The 18646-nt window shown below is 38.0% G+C and overlaps 1 protein-coding gene across 7 annotated transcripts in view; it reads left to right on the plus strand.

Annotated features, from left to right (window-relative positions):
* gli3 (GLI family zinc finger 3) overlaps positions 1-18646 on the plus strand; it is a 322788-nt gene that overhangs the window by 252160 nt on the left and 51982 nt on the right. For all 7 annotated transcript variants that reach the window (XM_026201156.1, XM_026201154.1, XM_026201153.1 and 4 more), the window contains one exon: positions 5848-6053. In XM_026201156.1, the coding sequence (XP_026056941.1) occupies positions 5848-6053 (206 nt within the window). The remainder of the gene's footprint in view (positions 1-5847; positions 6054-18646) is intronic.

Below are 18646 nucleotides of genomic sequence, written 5' to 3' on the forward strand. Positions count from 1 at the left end.
AACACAAAATGATTTACACTCAGTTATGTGATCATATACATTTCATTTTCAGTTGCGTCTGTTTTAAGTTTACCTTTGCCAACTTGACAGCTTCAAACAATCATCTTTTGAAACCATCAACATATTCATTAAACTTTTTTGGTGACTCAGAAGGAACCCAGCTGTCCCGTAGTACAGTTAACGTCCCACGAACAGTGTGCCCAAAAACAAGTTAATTTGGGCTAAACCCATACTCTTGTGAGTTGCTTCTCTGTCTGCAAACATAAGCCAGTGCAACTCATCCTCCCAGTCTCGATCCAATTCTGTACAAGCGCATAACAGTGACTTCAGTGACTAGTAGAAGCATTCTAAGAACCCTGGCTCTGAGGATGTTATGCTGTAGATATGCTATGCCTAATTTTAAGTTACCGCAGAACCTTCCAGAGGTTCCATATTCCAAAGACCAACATAAATTGTGACAAAGCTTTCAACACGGACTTTGTCCCAATGAAAAAACAGCAGGATACCACATAAACTGACACATAATAGTCAGCAAATACTCACTGCCAGATCTAGAACAGGGCAAAGAACCAAAAAAATCAACAATTAAGTGATGAAATGGTTCAGTCACAACAGGAATCAGTCACAATGGAATAGGCTTCAGATTCTGATTTGGCTTTCCAGAAATTGCGCATTATACAATCATAAGTCTTTTTTCACTCCAAGATGCCCCGATACATCATCATGAGTGAGTCTTATTATTGGAAATACTACGTGAACAACTGGTTCCCTCAAGAAAGCCTTGGCCTGAGGAGTCAATTTCCTTATCAGAACCCCTTCACAAACTAAATACCCCTAAGTGGCACAGCCATCATACATTCCCTGGGAAAATAATGCATTCAGAGTGGAATATAGGGCTGTGCAAAAAATCGGATGCGATTTTCATGCACATCTCATCAGTAAAGACACTCCTGTAATTAGAAGTATATCCCCAGCACGTGCATTCAGATTAGGGCTGTCACTTTTAGTTCGAAAATCGATTGCACAATCGATCGGACCAACCAAAAAATTTTACCAAATATGTACACTATTAATTTTAAAATAATTAAACAATAAAAAATATACATGTAACAAAATTCACAAACAAGCAGAAAAAGAAAATAAAGAATTCTGAAAGTGCAGTATGCCTTGCGAAAGCTAGACAGAAAATAGCACCTATAAGACCCAGTGACGTCGAAAGCGATCTCTTATGCTGCGTTCACACCAAAAGCGAATAGAGCGTCTGGCGCAAATGATTTCAATGTTATTTAATGTAAAAACACGTTTACGCGCGTCTGGAGGTCTTGCGGCGTGGTAGACGTGAATTCGCCTCATTCACGCATCTAGTTACAGGAGATTCTTGCCTGCCTAGTGCCGCATTTAGGTAATTAAATTGCACAGATTAACATCAAATCTCCAGTAAAAGTTTAATTTGATAAAGGTAATACAGTCACTAAAATGAATGACGCAGATGCACCAGTGTCTAAAAGAATTTTCACTCTTTGGGTGAGACACAAAACCATCCGAGACAAAAGGTGAGAAATTGGAATTCAAACAGGCCATTTCCTTCATTTCTCTACCACTCACCAAAAAACAAGACGGAATCAAGCCACCAGTTATGAGAACTGAAGCAGCCGATACTGCAGGCTTTGCCAATGTAGAACGGTTTCGACCTTGTGCTTGAAGTACCAGACAATATTTTTTCTGTTGCCTGTGACCTAAACAAAAATTACTGTTTAAAGTTTTACTGGAAAATGTGTTACGTATGGCAATCGACATATTCGAAGGTTGCATAATACAAGATGTACCCTGTTCACTGCATTCATCTTTCAAGCAGCTAGCTGTGACGATTCATGCACCAGAGAGACACAGGGAGAGAGAGAGATCCAAATGCAAGTATTGTTTAAATGGGGTAATCCAAAAACGTAATCCAAAACCAAGCCAAAGTCAAAACCAATACAGCAGTCCAAAGCAAACAAAATAAACAAACAAGGAAGGGAACAGGAAAGGGAACGGAATGGGAACTCGGAGGACGATAAGAAAATGAGGGAACTCAGAATACGAGGAAGCTGGTAACACGAAGGGTAAGGACTCCATACAAACAACAGGAAAAGACTGGAATATATAGGGAGGCTAATGACAATAGATTGCCTGCACCTGGTGCAATTAACAGGAGTGCAATTACTGTGAAGACAGGACCAGACTAGAGGAATTCTAGTGCCTACGGTGAAGTGCCTAAGGGGAAGTGAGCTCACTAGTGGACACCCAGGGAAACAGAGACTAGACAGCGTGACACTAGCACAAACAGAGTCTCCCGTTCAAATTTTCGTTTCTCAATCTCCTTGTTGAAATCTAATTTATGATGTTCCAATTGAAGAAGTGCTAACTTCCTTTGTTGCTCAAAAGTCAAAGTTACTGAAGAAGGCACACTAGTCGACAACCCTATCAATTCCACCACAGATTACATAATTCCTTTATGTATAAGAGCCACTTTTACAACATTTCAATTAATTTCTTTAAAAATTTTTTTACAAATGTAATTCGTAGAAAGGGCAATATCATAATGTGTTGAAATTTCTTTTGTTGACATTTAAAACTTGCTCAGATGGATTTTCAATAAATTTAAATTTAATTTAAAGTCATATTTAATAATTATACACTATTTTTTTATTACAATCAATGATTCTATACAAAACAATTTAAACTCAAATCCTAACCTTCACAGTTTAGGCAGGAACCACTTTGGCAAGTTTACTTGAGTTTATTGAACACAGTTTATCTTTGGCGGTATGGTTCCTTATGGGGGTTCTTGCTCCAAGAATAATTGAACATACAACCCCATGAACCCTTTAGGCGCCGTAGGTTTTTTCCTAAAACATTTAATTTTGACATCTTAAATCCAAAAGGCTATATCTTAAAAGTGATAAACGATAGAGACTTTCTGTCAAATATTAAGGATGACCCAATGTTTATGTCGGAATTACATGTTCCCATCTAATTTGCATATTATGATGTCATATGGTGGTGGCCATCTTGAATTATAGAATTTTCATGAAAAGTCACATTTAAATGATCAAATGCAGCACCCCCCCCCCCCCCCCCCCCCCCAAATGTCCCTCTCCTTCTGTGTGCTATATTGCACAATACTGAATGCTCAGGTAAATAGTAAGTACTAAACAAACTGTGAATCCTTCATCATTACTAATAAATGGTAGAAACAAACCAAATGCATGTAACGGTTGGCCTTTTGCTGTAGAGATTTTCAATTTACTACATACAGCAGGCACTTTGATTCCATGTATGGGGCACATATATATTATTCATATGACACACAAACAAAAGTAGACAAGAGCTGTTTAGTTCAAAAGCTATGCCCCGTGTCACATCACCTCTGCTCCTGCTATGAACAGCACGGCCAGATCTGCCTCACATGCGCCGCGAGTGTGCCGAGCTCGGACTACTGTCTTTGTCATTGCGACTCCCCACCCTGCCTCCACGTTGCCTCCACGTTGCCCATGTTGTCCTATGAAAACTTCGACCTCGTCTAACATACCCAGTGGCATTAGACAAAGTCTCCACTACAATACTGTCGCCGCGATTGCGGAGAGGCACACGGTCATAAGACAAAGCTACATGTCTAGCATGGTAAAAATCCCCCACCTCGTTCCCCACAACACTAACACACCTGCTAATTTCACGATGAACACTCTGACCCCGGGAAACATTGCTCAAACCACTGACATTGGGCAAAGGACCATCTACACTGGGCAAAAGATTCACTGTTTGTGCTTGGTGTAGGGCTATACTTTCACTTTCAGTATCATGTCATCTTCCGAATGCAGATATTCCCCTTCAGAATCAGGGTCCGCGAATAGAAGTCCCAACACTTCAATGCATGGAGCCAGCGAAAGCATAGAGCCCTCCTATGCAATGGCAGGACTAGCACATGATGCTGGACAATATATAAACCTCACAAGCAAGCACTCCCATTTCATGATAGCTTTAGCAAAGACCTTCTCAGTACGTGGAGTGGGGTGGGATCCCCTACGGAGATAGGAGTCAAAGGGTGCTCTTTTAACCAGCTAAAAGATCAGCATGCACCTGTACAGCAGTACGCCATATAGTCAGACTCTAATTTAGGGAGCAGCATAAGCCCATGTCGGATACATTTTAGCATTGATACGAGCAAAATTTACGATCTGTACATTTAGTATCAAGCACTTTATCGATACGCTAGTTTGAGCAACAGCAGATCACGGATTAAACCCAGTTTGTTGGAGTATTCTGCTAAATTTGATGAAAGCATCCCCAATAGATGAGCCTGAAGCAGCAGCCCATTGATCGACAGCCTTGACCATGGATTAACAAGGCTCGTGGGTATATTTAACTGTTACCGGTGTGGTAATATGATAGCATGCCTCACAACATAAATTAACAATTAGCTTGTACAAGAGCAATAAAATGAAATAACTTTGCTTAGCTTCGTGAAGACGTCCAGAGATAAATTAAAGGTGAAATTGCCAGTTTTTCATGGATGCTTTGATTTTGTTGAATATATATCTTCTTCCAGCAGGGAGCAGATCTCGTATAAAGTTGTAAGTCTGTCATAATACTACACTCTGACGATGAATTGCATGTGAAGTATCTATATCAAGAACTCATATCAATTCAGTCCATTTCTTGACAAACAACACGGAGAATTCGCTTAAGTTCATTACTGAAAACTGGTGAGATACTCTGTGGGAATCCTGCCAAATCCTGATTTAACGCTTCCTATGGAGATGTGTCGAGTGTCCTTGAATTTTTTATTAGATGAAATAAGCGACTATCAGATAAATGTGATTAAATCAGATTAAATTTTGCATTGCTTGTATACAAAAGCATCTCTGTTGACTGACTTTGAATGGTTTTATAGCACTTCCTATCTTGTCCTTCATTATGAGAAACAGACCAAACTCTTTCATTAGTGGCTGGTGAAGTAGACTCCTGAAGCTGATAGGAGAGAATTCAGACGGGACAAGCTGTAGTGTCTAATTGGATCCATCTGGTCCTTCAGAGAGGTCACTTGAAATCAAAGTTCTCCACAGAAATTGTCTGTAATTCATTTAGTTTTCTTTTTATACTGCTTGCCTCTTTTTTGGGAGTATGTTTGCAAGAGCCAGTTATTTATTTCCATTAAATTTTTCCCCAGATTATTATATTATTAATAATAATAATCTAGGGACAAAATGTAAATGAAACAATAACTGGCTCAAATAGTTATACTTGAATAGGGGCTGTTTAAGACAACAACACAACAAAATCCTCAGCAGACTTGAGTGACACCATCTCAAGAAAATATGGCAAGGCATTGTGGGTAGTGGTGAGAATTCCTGGCTGTCTCTGTCTGATTAAAATGTGATGTGTTGAAAGTTGGCTTTGATCTTAGGAAATGTCTGTGAGGGGAGCAGTTGGAATTTAGCTTGGGATTTTTCTCTCCCGCTCTCTCTGTGATTTGGCCCTGCAGATGGAGGCTGATAGATAGTGTCACCATTCATTTCCTGCTCAAGCTCCTACACCATTCTGTGCAGATGCTAGACCTGGAGCAGGAATCCAAAATGAATAGATCACGTGCCGAGCTTTTGTGGCTTGTGCATAGCTCTGTTTTCTTCTTTGCTTCTCTCTAAATGTAAGCATTTACTTTGGATTGTACATGCACAGTTAACATGAAATTTTGCAAATAACCCCAAAAGACTTGGAACATCACGCCCCAAGGAATGAGTTGAAGAATGTACCATATGAAAAAGACTCCTAAGGTGCTTAAATGCTTTTCTTCGTCTCTGATTCCAGGCCTCCTGCACTGGCAGCCAGCCCAGCATTTTCTGATATCTCCCTCATCCGGATCTCGCCACATCGGAACCCTTCCGTTGGGGCGGAGTCAACCTTCAACCCCCCTCATCCATACGTTAACCCGTACATGGACTATATCCGTTCGCTGCACAGCAGTCCCTCTCTGTCAATGATCTCTGCGGCCAGGGGCCTCAGTCCTGCAGATGGTGAGTACCTTAGATAACTGTTCTGGACCTGCTAAAATTCTTTCTAAAATGTGACCATGGACCACAAAACCAGTCATAAGGGTAAATTTCTCTAAACTGAGATTTATACCTCACATGAAATCTGAATAAATAAGCTTTCCTTTGATGTGTTGTTTGTTTTAATAGGACAATGTTCTTAGCAATGCATATTACTAATTAAAAACGTGTTTTTTATATATTTATGGTAGGAAATTCTCAAAATATCTTCATAGAACATGATCTTTACTTAATATCCCAATGATTTTTGCCATTAAAGAAAAATCGATAATTTTGACCCTTACAATGAAAAATAAACTCCACCGACTTAAGACTCAGGACTGTCCACAGACCTTGTGAGGGGTATGTGCTGAAACTGAAAAAAGTTTGATTGAGAAAGCTCTCCCTTCCTAACCATATATATATGTATTAATGTGAAGTAGGATTTACTTGAAAAAGCTTGGAAACAATTCTCACTCAGAAAAGCTAGTTAATATACAAACATTTTACAAGTAAAAGCCGAAACATAATTATTAGTAGTTTTAAATAGAACATTTTAAGTAAAGTTTACATAGGAATTCACATAAAAATATATTGACTCTGTTTGTAAATTTTACATTATGTAATGCTTATCACTGTAAAAATGTGTGCTACTCAATACTTGCTGAAGTGGTGCTTGGTTTTGCGTTTGCGTATCGCGGGACTACCCATTTTTGGTCTGCTAAATAGCGAGGCGTAGCCATAGCCAGTGAAAGTTCTTAATTAGCTGTTTTTGAAACCCTTGTCAGAAGAAACAGTCGGCCAACAGATAAGGAGGTTAGTTTATAAGTGTTTTGCCTCGTTTTCTCATTAGACTACTGTGTGATTGTTGTTGCAAGGAAACGTAGTTTTATTTACTGTGTGGCTTACCCTGGTAGATACTTGCTGAAGTGGCGCTTGGTTTTGCGTTACCTTAAAGGTCACCTTTTGACGGAACCTATGCTCACTCTCTCCATCTCGCCTATCCTCTGTGGTTTCATCCTCACTTCCTTCACTCTCTGAGTTTTCAGCTCTGGACACGAACAGTGCTTCTGACACTCTTTGCTCCACTCTAACCTCTTGCTTGGACTACTTTTGCCCATTGTCGTCTATACCAGCATGCACCACCCCATCTGCTCTCCGTGAACATCGCTCCAAACTCAGGGCTGCAGAGAGGAAATGGCATGAATCAAGAAACTCTACCAATCTCAGTGTGTATCAGTCTCTCCTCTCTTCCTTCTCTGCAAATGTCTTCACTGCTAAAACATCATACTACAACTACAAAATTAACAACTGTTCTTATGCTCGTACACTCTTTAAAACTTTCTCTTCTCTTCTTAATCTGCATCTACCTCCTCCTCCATCGACTCTTACAGCTGACGACTTTGCAGTTTTCATCACAAATAATTCAATTAAACTCAATTCAATTCAAGTTTATTTGTATAGCGCTTTTTAAAATACAAATCGTTACAAAGCAACTTTACAGAAAATTATGTTTCTGCGATATTTAGTAATAGCTTATAAGTGGTGACTGTCAGTTTGTGTACGTATGACAGGATTTGTAGAAAAATGTATATAAGACATAGTTAGCCAGATGACTAACATAATTAATATAATTAATAATTAATAATTGTTATATGATGCAGTCACACTTGTAGCCATAAGACAAGAACCATCAGTGACCAATTCTCCACACCGCAGACTGAGGATAACTTCACAACGACTAATGCACACTCTCTCTCCTCCTGCTCTCCACTCTCAGAGATGGATGTTTCCAAACTTGTCCTGTCCAGTCATCCTACTACTTGTCGACTTGATCCGATCCCCACTCACCTCCTTCAAGTGATTTCTGTTTCAGTCATACCTTCACTTACTCACATTATCAACTCCTCTCTTCACTCTGGAACATTTCCCTCAGCATTTAAGCAGGCTCGGTAAGCCCACTGCTGAAGTGAAAAAGAAAAACCGCTGAAGAAAATCCTCAGTACTCATCTTGTTGGACCTGTCTGCTGCTTTTAACACTGTTAATCACCAGATTAAACTGTCCACCAACAGAAAGATGGGCATCCCTGGAACCGCACTTCTGTCGTTTAAGTCCTACCTTTCTGATAGATCCTTCAGGGTGTCTTGGATGGCTGAAGTTTCTAAGTCACAACAACTTGCTACTGGGGTTCCTCAAGGCTCAGTACTTGGACCACTTCTCTTCTCCATCTAAATGACGTCATTAGGATTTATCATTCAGAAGCATAGCTTTTCATATCACTGCTACGTTCGTGACATTCAACTCTACTTCTCATTCCAACCAGATGACCCGGCGGTAGTTGTTCGCATTTAAGCCTGTCTGATTGACATTTCTAGCTGGATGAATGACCATCACCTTCAGCTCAACCTTACTAAAGCCCCTTTCACACTGCACGTCCGACCTGGCAAATTGCCGGAACATTGACGTCGCCTTCTGTGTGAAAGCAAACACGTCCCGGGATTGATTCCGGCATTGAACCCGGGTCGGGGACCTAGTAACATTGCCGGGTTCAACTCGGGACAAGGGCTGTATGAACAAAAGCCATTTGTGCAAAAATATGTGCAAACTGTAATGAAGCAGAGATCGGTTTATTCCTCACTTTACACACTGACGCCGAGATTGTTCACTTGCTTCAGTGAAAGTCTAACGTGCATAACGTTTTTGACTCGTACATTACACGTCACGCCCTGATGTCACGTGTCGTTACGGGATCTTTATGTGTTGTGTGTGAAAGCACGCACATATCCCGGGTAATCACTAGCAGTGTGAAAGTGCAAAATCTAGCGACCCGGGAACAATTGCCGGAACACTTTACCCGTGTATTTGCCGGATTGGCAGTGTGAAAGGGGATTAAGACAGAACTGCTGGTGGTTCCAGCTAACCCATCTTTAATCACAACTTCTCTATTCAGCTGGGTTCGTCAACCTTCCAGGACAGCCAGACACTTAGGAGTTGTAATGGATCAGTTAAGCTTCACAGATCATATTGATACAATGACCTGGTCTTGCAGATATGCCTTATACAACATTAGGAAGATTAGACCCTTCCTGTCAGAGCAAGCCACCCAACTTCTTGTCCAAGCTCTTGTTCTCTCCAGACTGGACTATTGTAATGCTCTCCTGGCGGGCCTTCCTGCTTGTAATATCAAGTCTCTGGAACTGATCCAGAATGCAGCAGCAAGGGTTGTCTTCAATGAGCCAAAAACAGCTCATGTTACTTCACATCAAATTCAAAGTACTGATGCTTGCCTACAGATGACTACTGGCACGGCAGCAACATACTTAAGCTCACTAGTTCAATCTTATGTGCGCTCTGCAAGTGAACAACACCTTGTGGTGCCATCTCAAAGAAGTTAAAAATCACTCTCACAGACCTTTTCCTGGACAGTGTCCAGCTGGTGGAATGACCTCCCGATCTCAATTCAAACAGATGAGTCTTTACTCATTTTCAAAAAACATCTAAAGACTCATCTTTTTCGCCAGCACTTAACCAACTAATACTAGCAGTTACCTTTTCTTTTCTTGTCTATCATATTTGTAAAAAAAAAAAAAAAACTTTTCATTAAATTACAGTATTTAACTGGCAACAAAAGTTGCCAATAAAATCATGTAAATACCCCTAAATACAACATGATGTTGTAATAATTTAACAATGAAACTGCTTTAAAGAATAATTTTAACAGTAAACTATAAAATACTGATATAAATGCATTATCATGAGCTCTATCTTAATACATTTACAAATGAATGAAAACCAAGTCAATGATGATGCAAATAATTATTTATTAAAACTGGCAGAAAGACATTGCAAGGCTTTTACTGGTAAAATAAAATTTTTCAACATTCTTTCAACAGTTAAATCTTATCATAAAAATAGCATAGCATCACAAATAACTGTTTAAAAAAAGCCATATTCAGAGTAGAACATTAACTTTCTATAAATATGAAAGAATTTGTATCTTTTTTTAAAATGTTAAAATTTAAAATCAACATTAAATCACAAATTCTGTTGTTTGAGATTATGTTCTATTAAATTAAGAATATTCCTGCAAAAGACAATTTAATAAATACACACTGAAAGTCCATCGATTTTCTGAGATGAGCACACACATGAGGGTTGTCCCTATTCTGAGACTTTTCCACTTGTTTTGCCTCTATGTGTTCGTCTTGTATCCAGGGAGTGCTGTGATTCCAAGAAAACATCTGCACATAAAAACAAGCAAAAGCATCAGGATAAAGTTATGTATCAAATGAAACTAGCTCAATAAAATAAATGTCAAAATGCCACTTATACAATACAATCAGCATTTACCAGTACTTAAAAGGTTACTCCACCCCAAAATTAAAATCTTGCCATTAATCACTTATCTCCATGTCGATCCAAACCCGTAACAGCTCCGTTCATCTTCGGAAACACAATTTAAGATATTTTGGATGCAACCGGGGAGATTGTGACTGTCCCATAGACTCTACAGTATATACCACTGTCAAGGCCCAGAAAAGTATGAAAGACATCATCCGAATAGTCCATCAGTGGTTCAACAGTAACGTTATGAAGCGACGACAATACTTTTTGTATGCAAAGAAAACTAAAATAAGTATTTATTCAACAATTCACCTCCTCTGTGTCAGTTTAATGCCATTTTTGGAGAGTATCTGTTGGACACACACTACATAGCCTGTTCTGTGTCAGCTGGGTCACATGGACACGCTTTCTATGTTTATTTACGCTTTGATTTGAACGAAAACAGCTATGATAACGACTTTGTTGAATAAAGTTGTTCTTTTTGTTTTCTTTGCATACAAAAAGTATTCTTGTAGCTTTGTAAAATTACAGTTGAACCACTGATGGCAGATGGACTATTCTGACGATGCTTTTCATACTTTACTGGGCTTAGACATTGTTAATTGTTTGGCAGTCAGTGGGACAGACGCAAGCCTCCCGGTTCTCATCTGAAATATCTTAAATTGTGTTCCGAAGATGAACATAGCTTTTACGGGTTTGGAACGACATTAACAGTTAACAGTGATGAATGACTATATTTCATTTTGAATAAGTAACCTTTTTCACGAATGAAATTACTTAAGTAAAACTTGTTACCTTTGAAAAAATGAATTTGTGCAAAAGATGCCTGCTCCCGGGACGCACAATGTTGAGGTATGAATTCACAACCATCTGACCCTTAAATAGTCAAAAGCCACTGGGTGGACCTGAAATGAATAAATATAAGCAATAATGTAACCTACAATGCAGTATTTCAATATAAAATGTAATCTAAATTACAAGTTTGTCAAATTATTTAAATAATTAATATATTACCTAATAAAATCAGCTTCAGAGTCTTGAAGCATCGAACATTTCTCCACATCAGCTGCTATTCTTTGCACCTAAAAGACATAAAGAAAATAATCTTGTGAGTTCTTTAAAGCATTATGTACTGTAAATGAGTCCAATTAACACCCCAAAAGGCATATATATTAGAATAAACAAACTATTAAAAATTATATAATTTATAATTATAAATTGTAATATTACATTGTAGAACTGTACCACCAATCAAATTAAATAATTAACAGTGCAAAATTATATGAAATTTGAAAATACAATTAATAAATGTTGGAAAAATGCAATGTTACTTATTAAACCTGAAACTAATCCGCCATTAGGTGGCAGTAAATAACTTTTATTTACTGTCATTCATTGAACCGATCCGTTCAAAAAGAAGAATCATTTAGCTCAAGTTTGGAGAGTTTTGATTTGAGAATGAGCAAAATAGTTTTGCTTTGGTCTTTGTTTGGAACTATATTCGTCGGTGAAATACAACAACAGTTAATATTGTGTCTAAAAAAGTAAGTAACTTGTTAACTAATTGTTTATTGAACTATGTATTTGCAATCGTGATACTCAGCAAAACAGCTCACTTGTGATGCTTCTTATATCATATGTTATGAATAAACTCAACAGTTGAACATTTAACTTATCTCATGTATTTTCTGTGAGTTTATGTGTGCAGTTAATCTTGTTTTGATGTTGAATTAAATGTTAATATAATCAGAATCATTCTCGCGTTTCGATGCTTCCTCAGTCCCTTTTTTTTTTTTATAAATCAGGCTAACTTGTCCAGTCGGGCATATAAAGATGTCTTTCACTTATTATAGTAAGGCATCGAGTCAATATGGGACAGTTTGAAACATATAAACGAATGAAATTTCAAATGTTGCTGTTCGTCAGTTATTTAGATAGATAGTAACCTTAGTTACTATGACAATCGTTCGCATTAGGTAAACACTACTTTTAAATGCTCTCAATAAGAACATTTTACTTCCAAATATTGAACATTTGGCATAACTATGCTACTGCAAAGAAGTTACCAAGGCCACTAAATGTCAGGATAGGAGGCTATTGTGACATGAAATCGCTTATAGATTAACTTAAATAAATATAAAAGGATATATTTCTTAAGTATAATTAAGTGAACTTACCAGGAATTATGAATAAAGCTTCTTATCTTCAGTCGTTCTCGGGCTGCTCCAGTCGGCTGGGTTTCTGAATTTGAATGATGCGCGCAATCCCATAATGCCACACTACAGTAAGTTAGTGTAGGAAACACCTGCTTCTTGTAAATTAATTACAGTTGATGTGGAAATATACTGTTAACAACTGTAAAACCTTATTTGACCCATAATGCATTGCGAATTACAGCTGCATCTTGTAAAATGTTTATACAGTAAAATTATGTAAAATTTTGCTGTAGAAACTACAGCAATTATTTACAGTGTGATTAAATGTAATGTAAATGTCAATAGAAATCATCAGACAAATGAACACAGAGACCTCAATACTTGGTACACCATACACAATGACGGTAACAATCAGTGGATAGTATTTGATAACAAATGGGTAATTTTGAGTTGAAAATTAAATCCAGATGTCACAAAACAGTAAGTTACTAAACCTAACAACAATAGGAACCAAAAACAGTGTAAATACAACTCGATAACAGTGAAAAAATTTACCTTTTTAATTATTCATCCCCCAGTGCATGATGGGAAAAATGGGATCATAACTTTGATATTTACTTCTTTAGGAATCTTTGTATACATAACAAAAAATTCCAAGTAAAATATACCTATAAGTTCAAACTTTAATTTCTACAAGCTTAAATTGAGTACTAATATAGAATTTGCTTAAAATATTTCATTCTTGCCTTAGCTAAATCATTTAATGTAGAAATTACATTTGTTTTTATGTAGAATTTACTTCACCAAAAATTATTTTTATCAGTATATATATATACATGAACCATGTTACCATATTGGCCTAATATGATTGAACATTAATAAAATAAAGGTATCAGCGGTAATAAATCAAAGAATACATATTTTTTGAAATATATTTTAAATTACCTAGGTGACGAGGACCACTCAGTCACTTTGTGTCAAACTCAAATGCAGTTACAGTTTTTTTTACCAGGCGAATGTGTGCAAATGACCATTTTGTCCGTCATTTAAATGGCGGCATCACATTGGCAAGATCTTTATTTACCCTTGCAAGACTTCAGGTCACTCAGTCAAGATAGAGGTGTAGTTATGACTTTTTACTAACAGTTTGAACGAATCCAACAAGATTTAGTCACAAGCTATTTTTAATACCTCTCACTGGCTTGTAAATATTTATAAAACAGGCAGACAAATGTAAAGGGTGATAGCATTGATGTATTAAAAAAGAAAATAAAAAAAAACATGTCAGGCAGTGTCTAGTGATCACATCCTGAGTTAAGATGGGGGTGAAGTTCAAGGCCATGGTTGAGGGCAGAGGGCACAAGAAGGGAGGGAAGGATGAGAAGTGGGAATGGTTTAGAGGATGGACTCCAGATGCCCGACGGGAAGCCATTTTGTTTTATTGTATGAAGTCAGACTGGGAAATCCATTACAGGGTCAGCAAAGACAGCTGTTCTTTAAAAGGTCTCTGCAGTATGCTGGCCTCTTGGCTTTCTACTCAGGCATGGAGTTTTAATTGAAGGCTGAAGCACAAATACCAAAGTGGGACAATCAGAGGGGCCTCTCACAGGCCACAGATAAGCACAACTGTATCAAACTGTGGTGCCATTTCACATCAGTCAGGTTTTACCACCTATTAAGTGTGTCAAGGGAAGACATGAAGCAATTCCAAATAGTTATTAATTATTCCCAGAGAAGAAACCTGAATAAGGTCTAAATTAATATTTGTTTGATGGGACCCTTTTTGTGGTCTTTGGTATTTATTTATTATTTTTTTATATATATATATTATTTTGAAAACTTGTACAAATATTTAAATTGCATATAAGGAAGTTTTTACGTTTTAAATTTTTTAATAACATTATTATGTTTCTGCTCCAAATTTATTTATTTGTATGTAGACATTCAAATAATGTCTGTAATAAATGGTGTCTGCATGTTTTCAATAAATAATAATGATAATAACTGGATTGCTCATTGCATTCTAAACTGCACCATATGTAGTCAGCGTTATTTCTCTGAATAACTTATGTTGTGTATATTTTTTATGTCCTGATTGAGCAACATCTATTTCAGACCAAGAACGCACAAATATTGTGTTTCACAAGCATTACCGTTTCCATGTAAAGTTATGTGTATGTGACCCTGGACCACAAAAAAAGTCATAAGTAGAACGGGCAGGGGCGTGTCTAGAGCATTTTCAGTGGGGGGGCCATGCTGGGGCACTGCCTTCAAATGGGGTGGCTGCCAGTGACCAAAAAAAAAAAAGCTAAATTCTACAGTATATTACATGATCCTATTGATTTTATTTATTTATAAATGTTTTTACTTGAATAAAGTTACTTGTAAACAAGTGCAGTAATAAAGCACATTTTTGATTAATTACATTTTTTTGTCTTCCCTGTATATATGCATTAAGCTAAATTTGAGAATAAATATTTGAAATTGTGAATGGAATGCACAGAATCCATCCATGTCATTTAACATGTAAATGACTAAGTTAGGCCTGACAATTTAACTAACTATCTAACTGACTTACTCTCATGCATTAAGTAACGTGTCACCAGACAATTATTATTATGGAACATTCTGTGCATATTGTCATTTGGTGCAATCTTGCTATGTGGTCACTGTCACAAAAAAACTGATACAAAATATGCAAATCACAATGAGTGTTCATTGTTTGATAGCGACCAGCGTATTTTACTTTTATTGTGTTTTATTAAACGTTGACTTCAATTCCATTGAAATCAACCACGACCAACGCGAGCAGAGCCTGACAGGTTAAAAACATTGATCTGAGAAAACCATACAAACATATTCAACTATACATAAAGGTTACCTCTTTAGATTAGTAAGATTGCTATTACAGTTTTTTTTTCTTTCAGATTTTGGTTGCTGAAATTTCTGGGCATCAGTAATATGATGTTATCCCTGGCTTAACTGTTATTCAGCAAACACAGGGTGTAACTGTGTAGGCTGAATATTTTTCTCATTAGCGCTATTCTTTTTGAAGCCATTATCTATGCATTTCTGAATAAGGTATTTGGCGTTGGTCATTTTTGCATTAGATTTTGCATTCCATATGCAGCCACCAGTTAATGTTAGCGGAAAGAATAACCAAACATCTGTGGGAGTTTTATTGCTCTTTTGCTTTATAATTTTTTCTGCTTGCTTTCCAACACTCTTTTGAAACACATTGTTTTGTAATCTCCCAGATGCCAACATGCTCCACCAGCAGAATGCCTGCTGGCTCTAGTGGTGCACCATACTGAGGGTGCATATTCATCCTTAAAATTCGCCCCTGCCATTCCCCACCACCAGTCCATCAGTTCAATGCCAACATCTCCCATTTAGAAACTCCACAAAGCTTTTTTCTACATGTGAACAGGAAATGAGGCACATTACAGTTTAACGCAAGAGCCAAGACAACAAGGAACAGCAGAGACAATTAAGGAAGCCCCCCCTAACCCCTCCCTTACTACTTAAGTCATAATACCCACATCGAATTAATTTGGAATTTCTTCTTGCATTCACACAACCAATCAGAGATGCATATTCCATGCATTCAATTTTGGGCCTCAATTGAGATCCTTTCATCCACTCTGTTCATTTCTGGGGAAGACAGGATTTAGCCACAACACTTTGTGCAGCTAAAATGATTTTGTATTTGCATTGAGAAGCACTGTGTCAGTCTTTCTCTTATTCTTTTTCTCTTTGTGAGTGTGCTTTCTCAATTGTGTTGTTTGCATAGAAAAGCATGTTGCCAAAATTTTATTTTTAGGATGCATGGACCTGTTATCACTCCGTTGCTAAAGTGTGGGAGGGAGATAGAGGCAACCCATGAAAGAGAGACAAAAGAGAAAGGCACTTTTTTTTCAAATCTAAAATTCTTCCACCTTTTTCCCTAAAATTAAAATGATTAATTAGTTACTCATAACTTTCATTCTTCTGTGAAACAGAAAAGATAATTAGCAAAATATCTTGACTCTCTTATCCATATAATGAAAGTGTGCCCTGAAGATGTCAAGCTCTAATAATGACAATTCACGAGTTCACCCTTACATCTAATCTGAAGGCGAATAGTAGGCATATTTTGCAGACATCCCAAGTCTCCCGGAAGTTCCGGGAGTCTCCCGCATATTGAAAGCGGCTCCCTGAGACCCACAAATTAGTTAAAATCTCCCGGAATCTAGACCGAGCGAGCAAAAGCGCAGATACTGTGCTTCAAACCGTGTAGCGCGCGCACGGCAGAGAGGGAGAGGGAGCGAGAGACCTTGCGTGTGTGTGCTAAAGTGCGTGTGTGCGAAGCGCATGTAAGACAGAGAGCATCCTGATTGGCCTGTTTCTGAAAATCAACCAATCAATTGTCAGTGTGGGCGGGCTTTTATCTCTTCTCCCGAACAAATATAATCAGTTATGTCTATCTAGAAACAGGAGCACCATGGCAGAGGGAGAGTGCGACAAAAAGAAAAAGAAAAAAAAAAAGTATAAGACACATTTTACGGCAGACTACACGAAAGTGTACCCCTATCTTATAGGTGTCAAACATAATGACAGTCTTGCTCAAGCATTGCCCATGGCGGGTTATATGATTGCAAAAGGCATGTTGAGGTGTGTTGACAAGTTTCATTACAAGTTATCTGCATATTATTCAGGCTAGTTGCCAAGGCTACATAAAAACAACAAACTCTTTAGACCCGTTTAAAGTTGCAATGGAAAATAAATAAAAGTAGTTTACATAAATTGTATAAGCAGATTATATAAATAGTAAAAGTAATCTACATATTAAAACATAATTAACGAATAATTACATAGGCCTATAGCTTATAGAAATAATATTTTATGCTATATCTGTTAGGGACCACAACATGTTAAGGCTGGTTCACACGGCAGGATAATTGGGCCGATTTTAGCCCCGATTCAGCCCTTCCGACAATCTTAGGATGCTCCGATTATCGTAAAATAATCTGATCAAATATTCCTGCCGTGTGTGGTGTGTTAAGACTAATCTCCTCTGCTCGGAAGAATGTCGGGACCGCTCCGATCTCAAATCGGGGATATCCAACATGTTGGATTTATTTTGCCCGATTTCTTCTCGTGTGTGGTGTCCCCCGAGGACAAACAATCACGCAGCCTGTGGACTGTGGCGTGTAGCCAATCAGAAAGCGAGGTGACGAGGCAGTGATAGTACCGGGAAACAAAATCAAAACAGCCGGCGTATATAATATAACAAATACAAATAAAGTCGATGGGCATAACTACATCCACAACTGCAGTCCACCAGAGTACATGGAAACTAATATATGAACGTTTATTTCAACGGTTATTAATCTGTGTAGTACGTAACAACATTTCTATGAGATAAAACAACAACTTACCTCCATATCATGATATAGCAAGTATAGTCCATGCTCGCGTCGTCTCCACCTCTTTGACCATCGCCTTTTCTTATTTTGCTTATGTTTTTTTCCCCGTTAAAAACAAAGCACAAACTATGGCCACTGCATCCTCTTTGTCCGCCATGATTGTTTACTCTAAAGTCACGTTTGATCTCGAGGGATTTTGCGAGATTTCCCGTCTGACCTGGGAATGCTCGGGAGTCAAATCGGTTCGTGTGTGATGTGTTGATATTGCCGTGTGGCTGCACACCACACACGGAGCGACCAAAACTGTTAGACCCGTGATTTTTTATCGCCGTGTGTGGGGTCTCTCAGGTTTGGAAAATCTGCCGACAATTTTAAAATCGTCCCGTGTGAACCAGGCCTTAGGGAGGCTAAGCACAGGGAAGTCTCCTCCAATATGTCGCAGTTCTCTCATTCAGATCTTCCTTTTTTGTGCTCACAGTGTGTGTGTGTTCACTGCTCTGTGTGTGTGCATTTCGGATGGGTTAAATGCAGAGCACAAATTCTGAGTATGGGTCACCATACTTGGCTGAATGTCACTTTACGGGGAAGTCGTGGCCTAATGGTTAGAGGGTTGGACTCCCAATCGAAGGGTGAAATGACTTTTTGCAGGTTGGGATGTCTGATTTTGGG

This window comes from Carassius auratus, chromosome 24, assembly GCF_003368295.1.
Source record: "Carassius auratus strain Wakin chromosome 24, ASM336829v1, whole genome shotgun sequence".
In the NCBI taxonomy this organism is placed as follows: domain Eukaryota; kingdom Metazoa; phylum Chordata; class Actinopteri; order Cypriniformes; family Cyprinidae; genus Carassius; species Carassius auratus.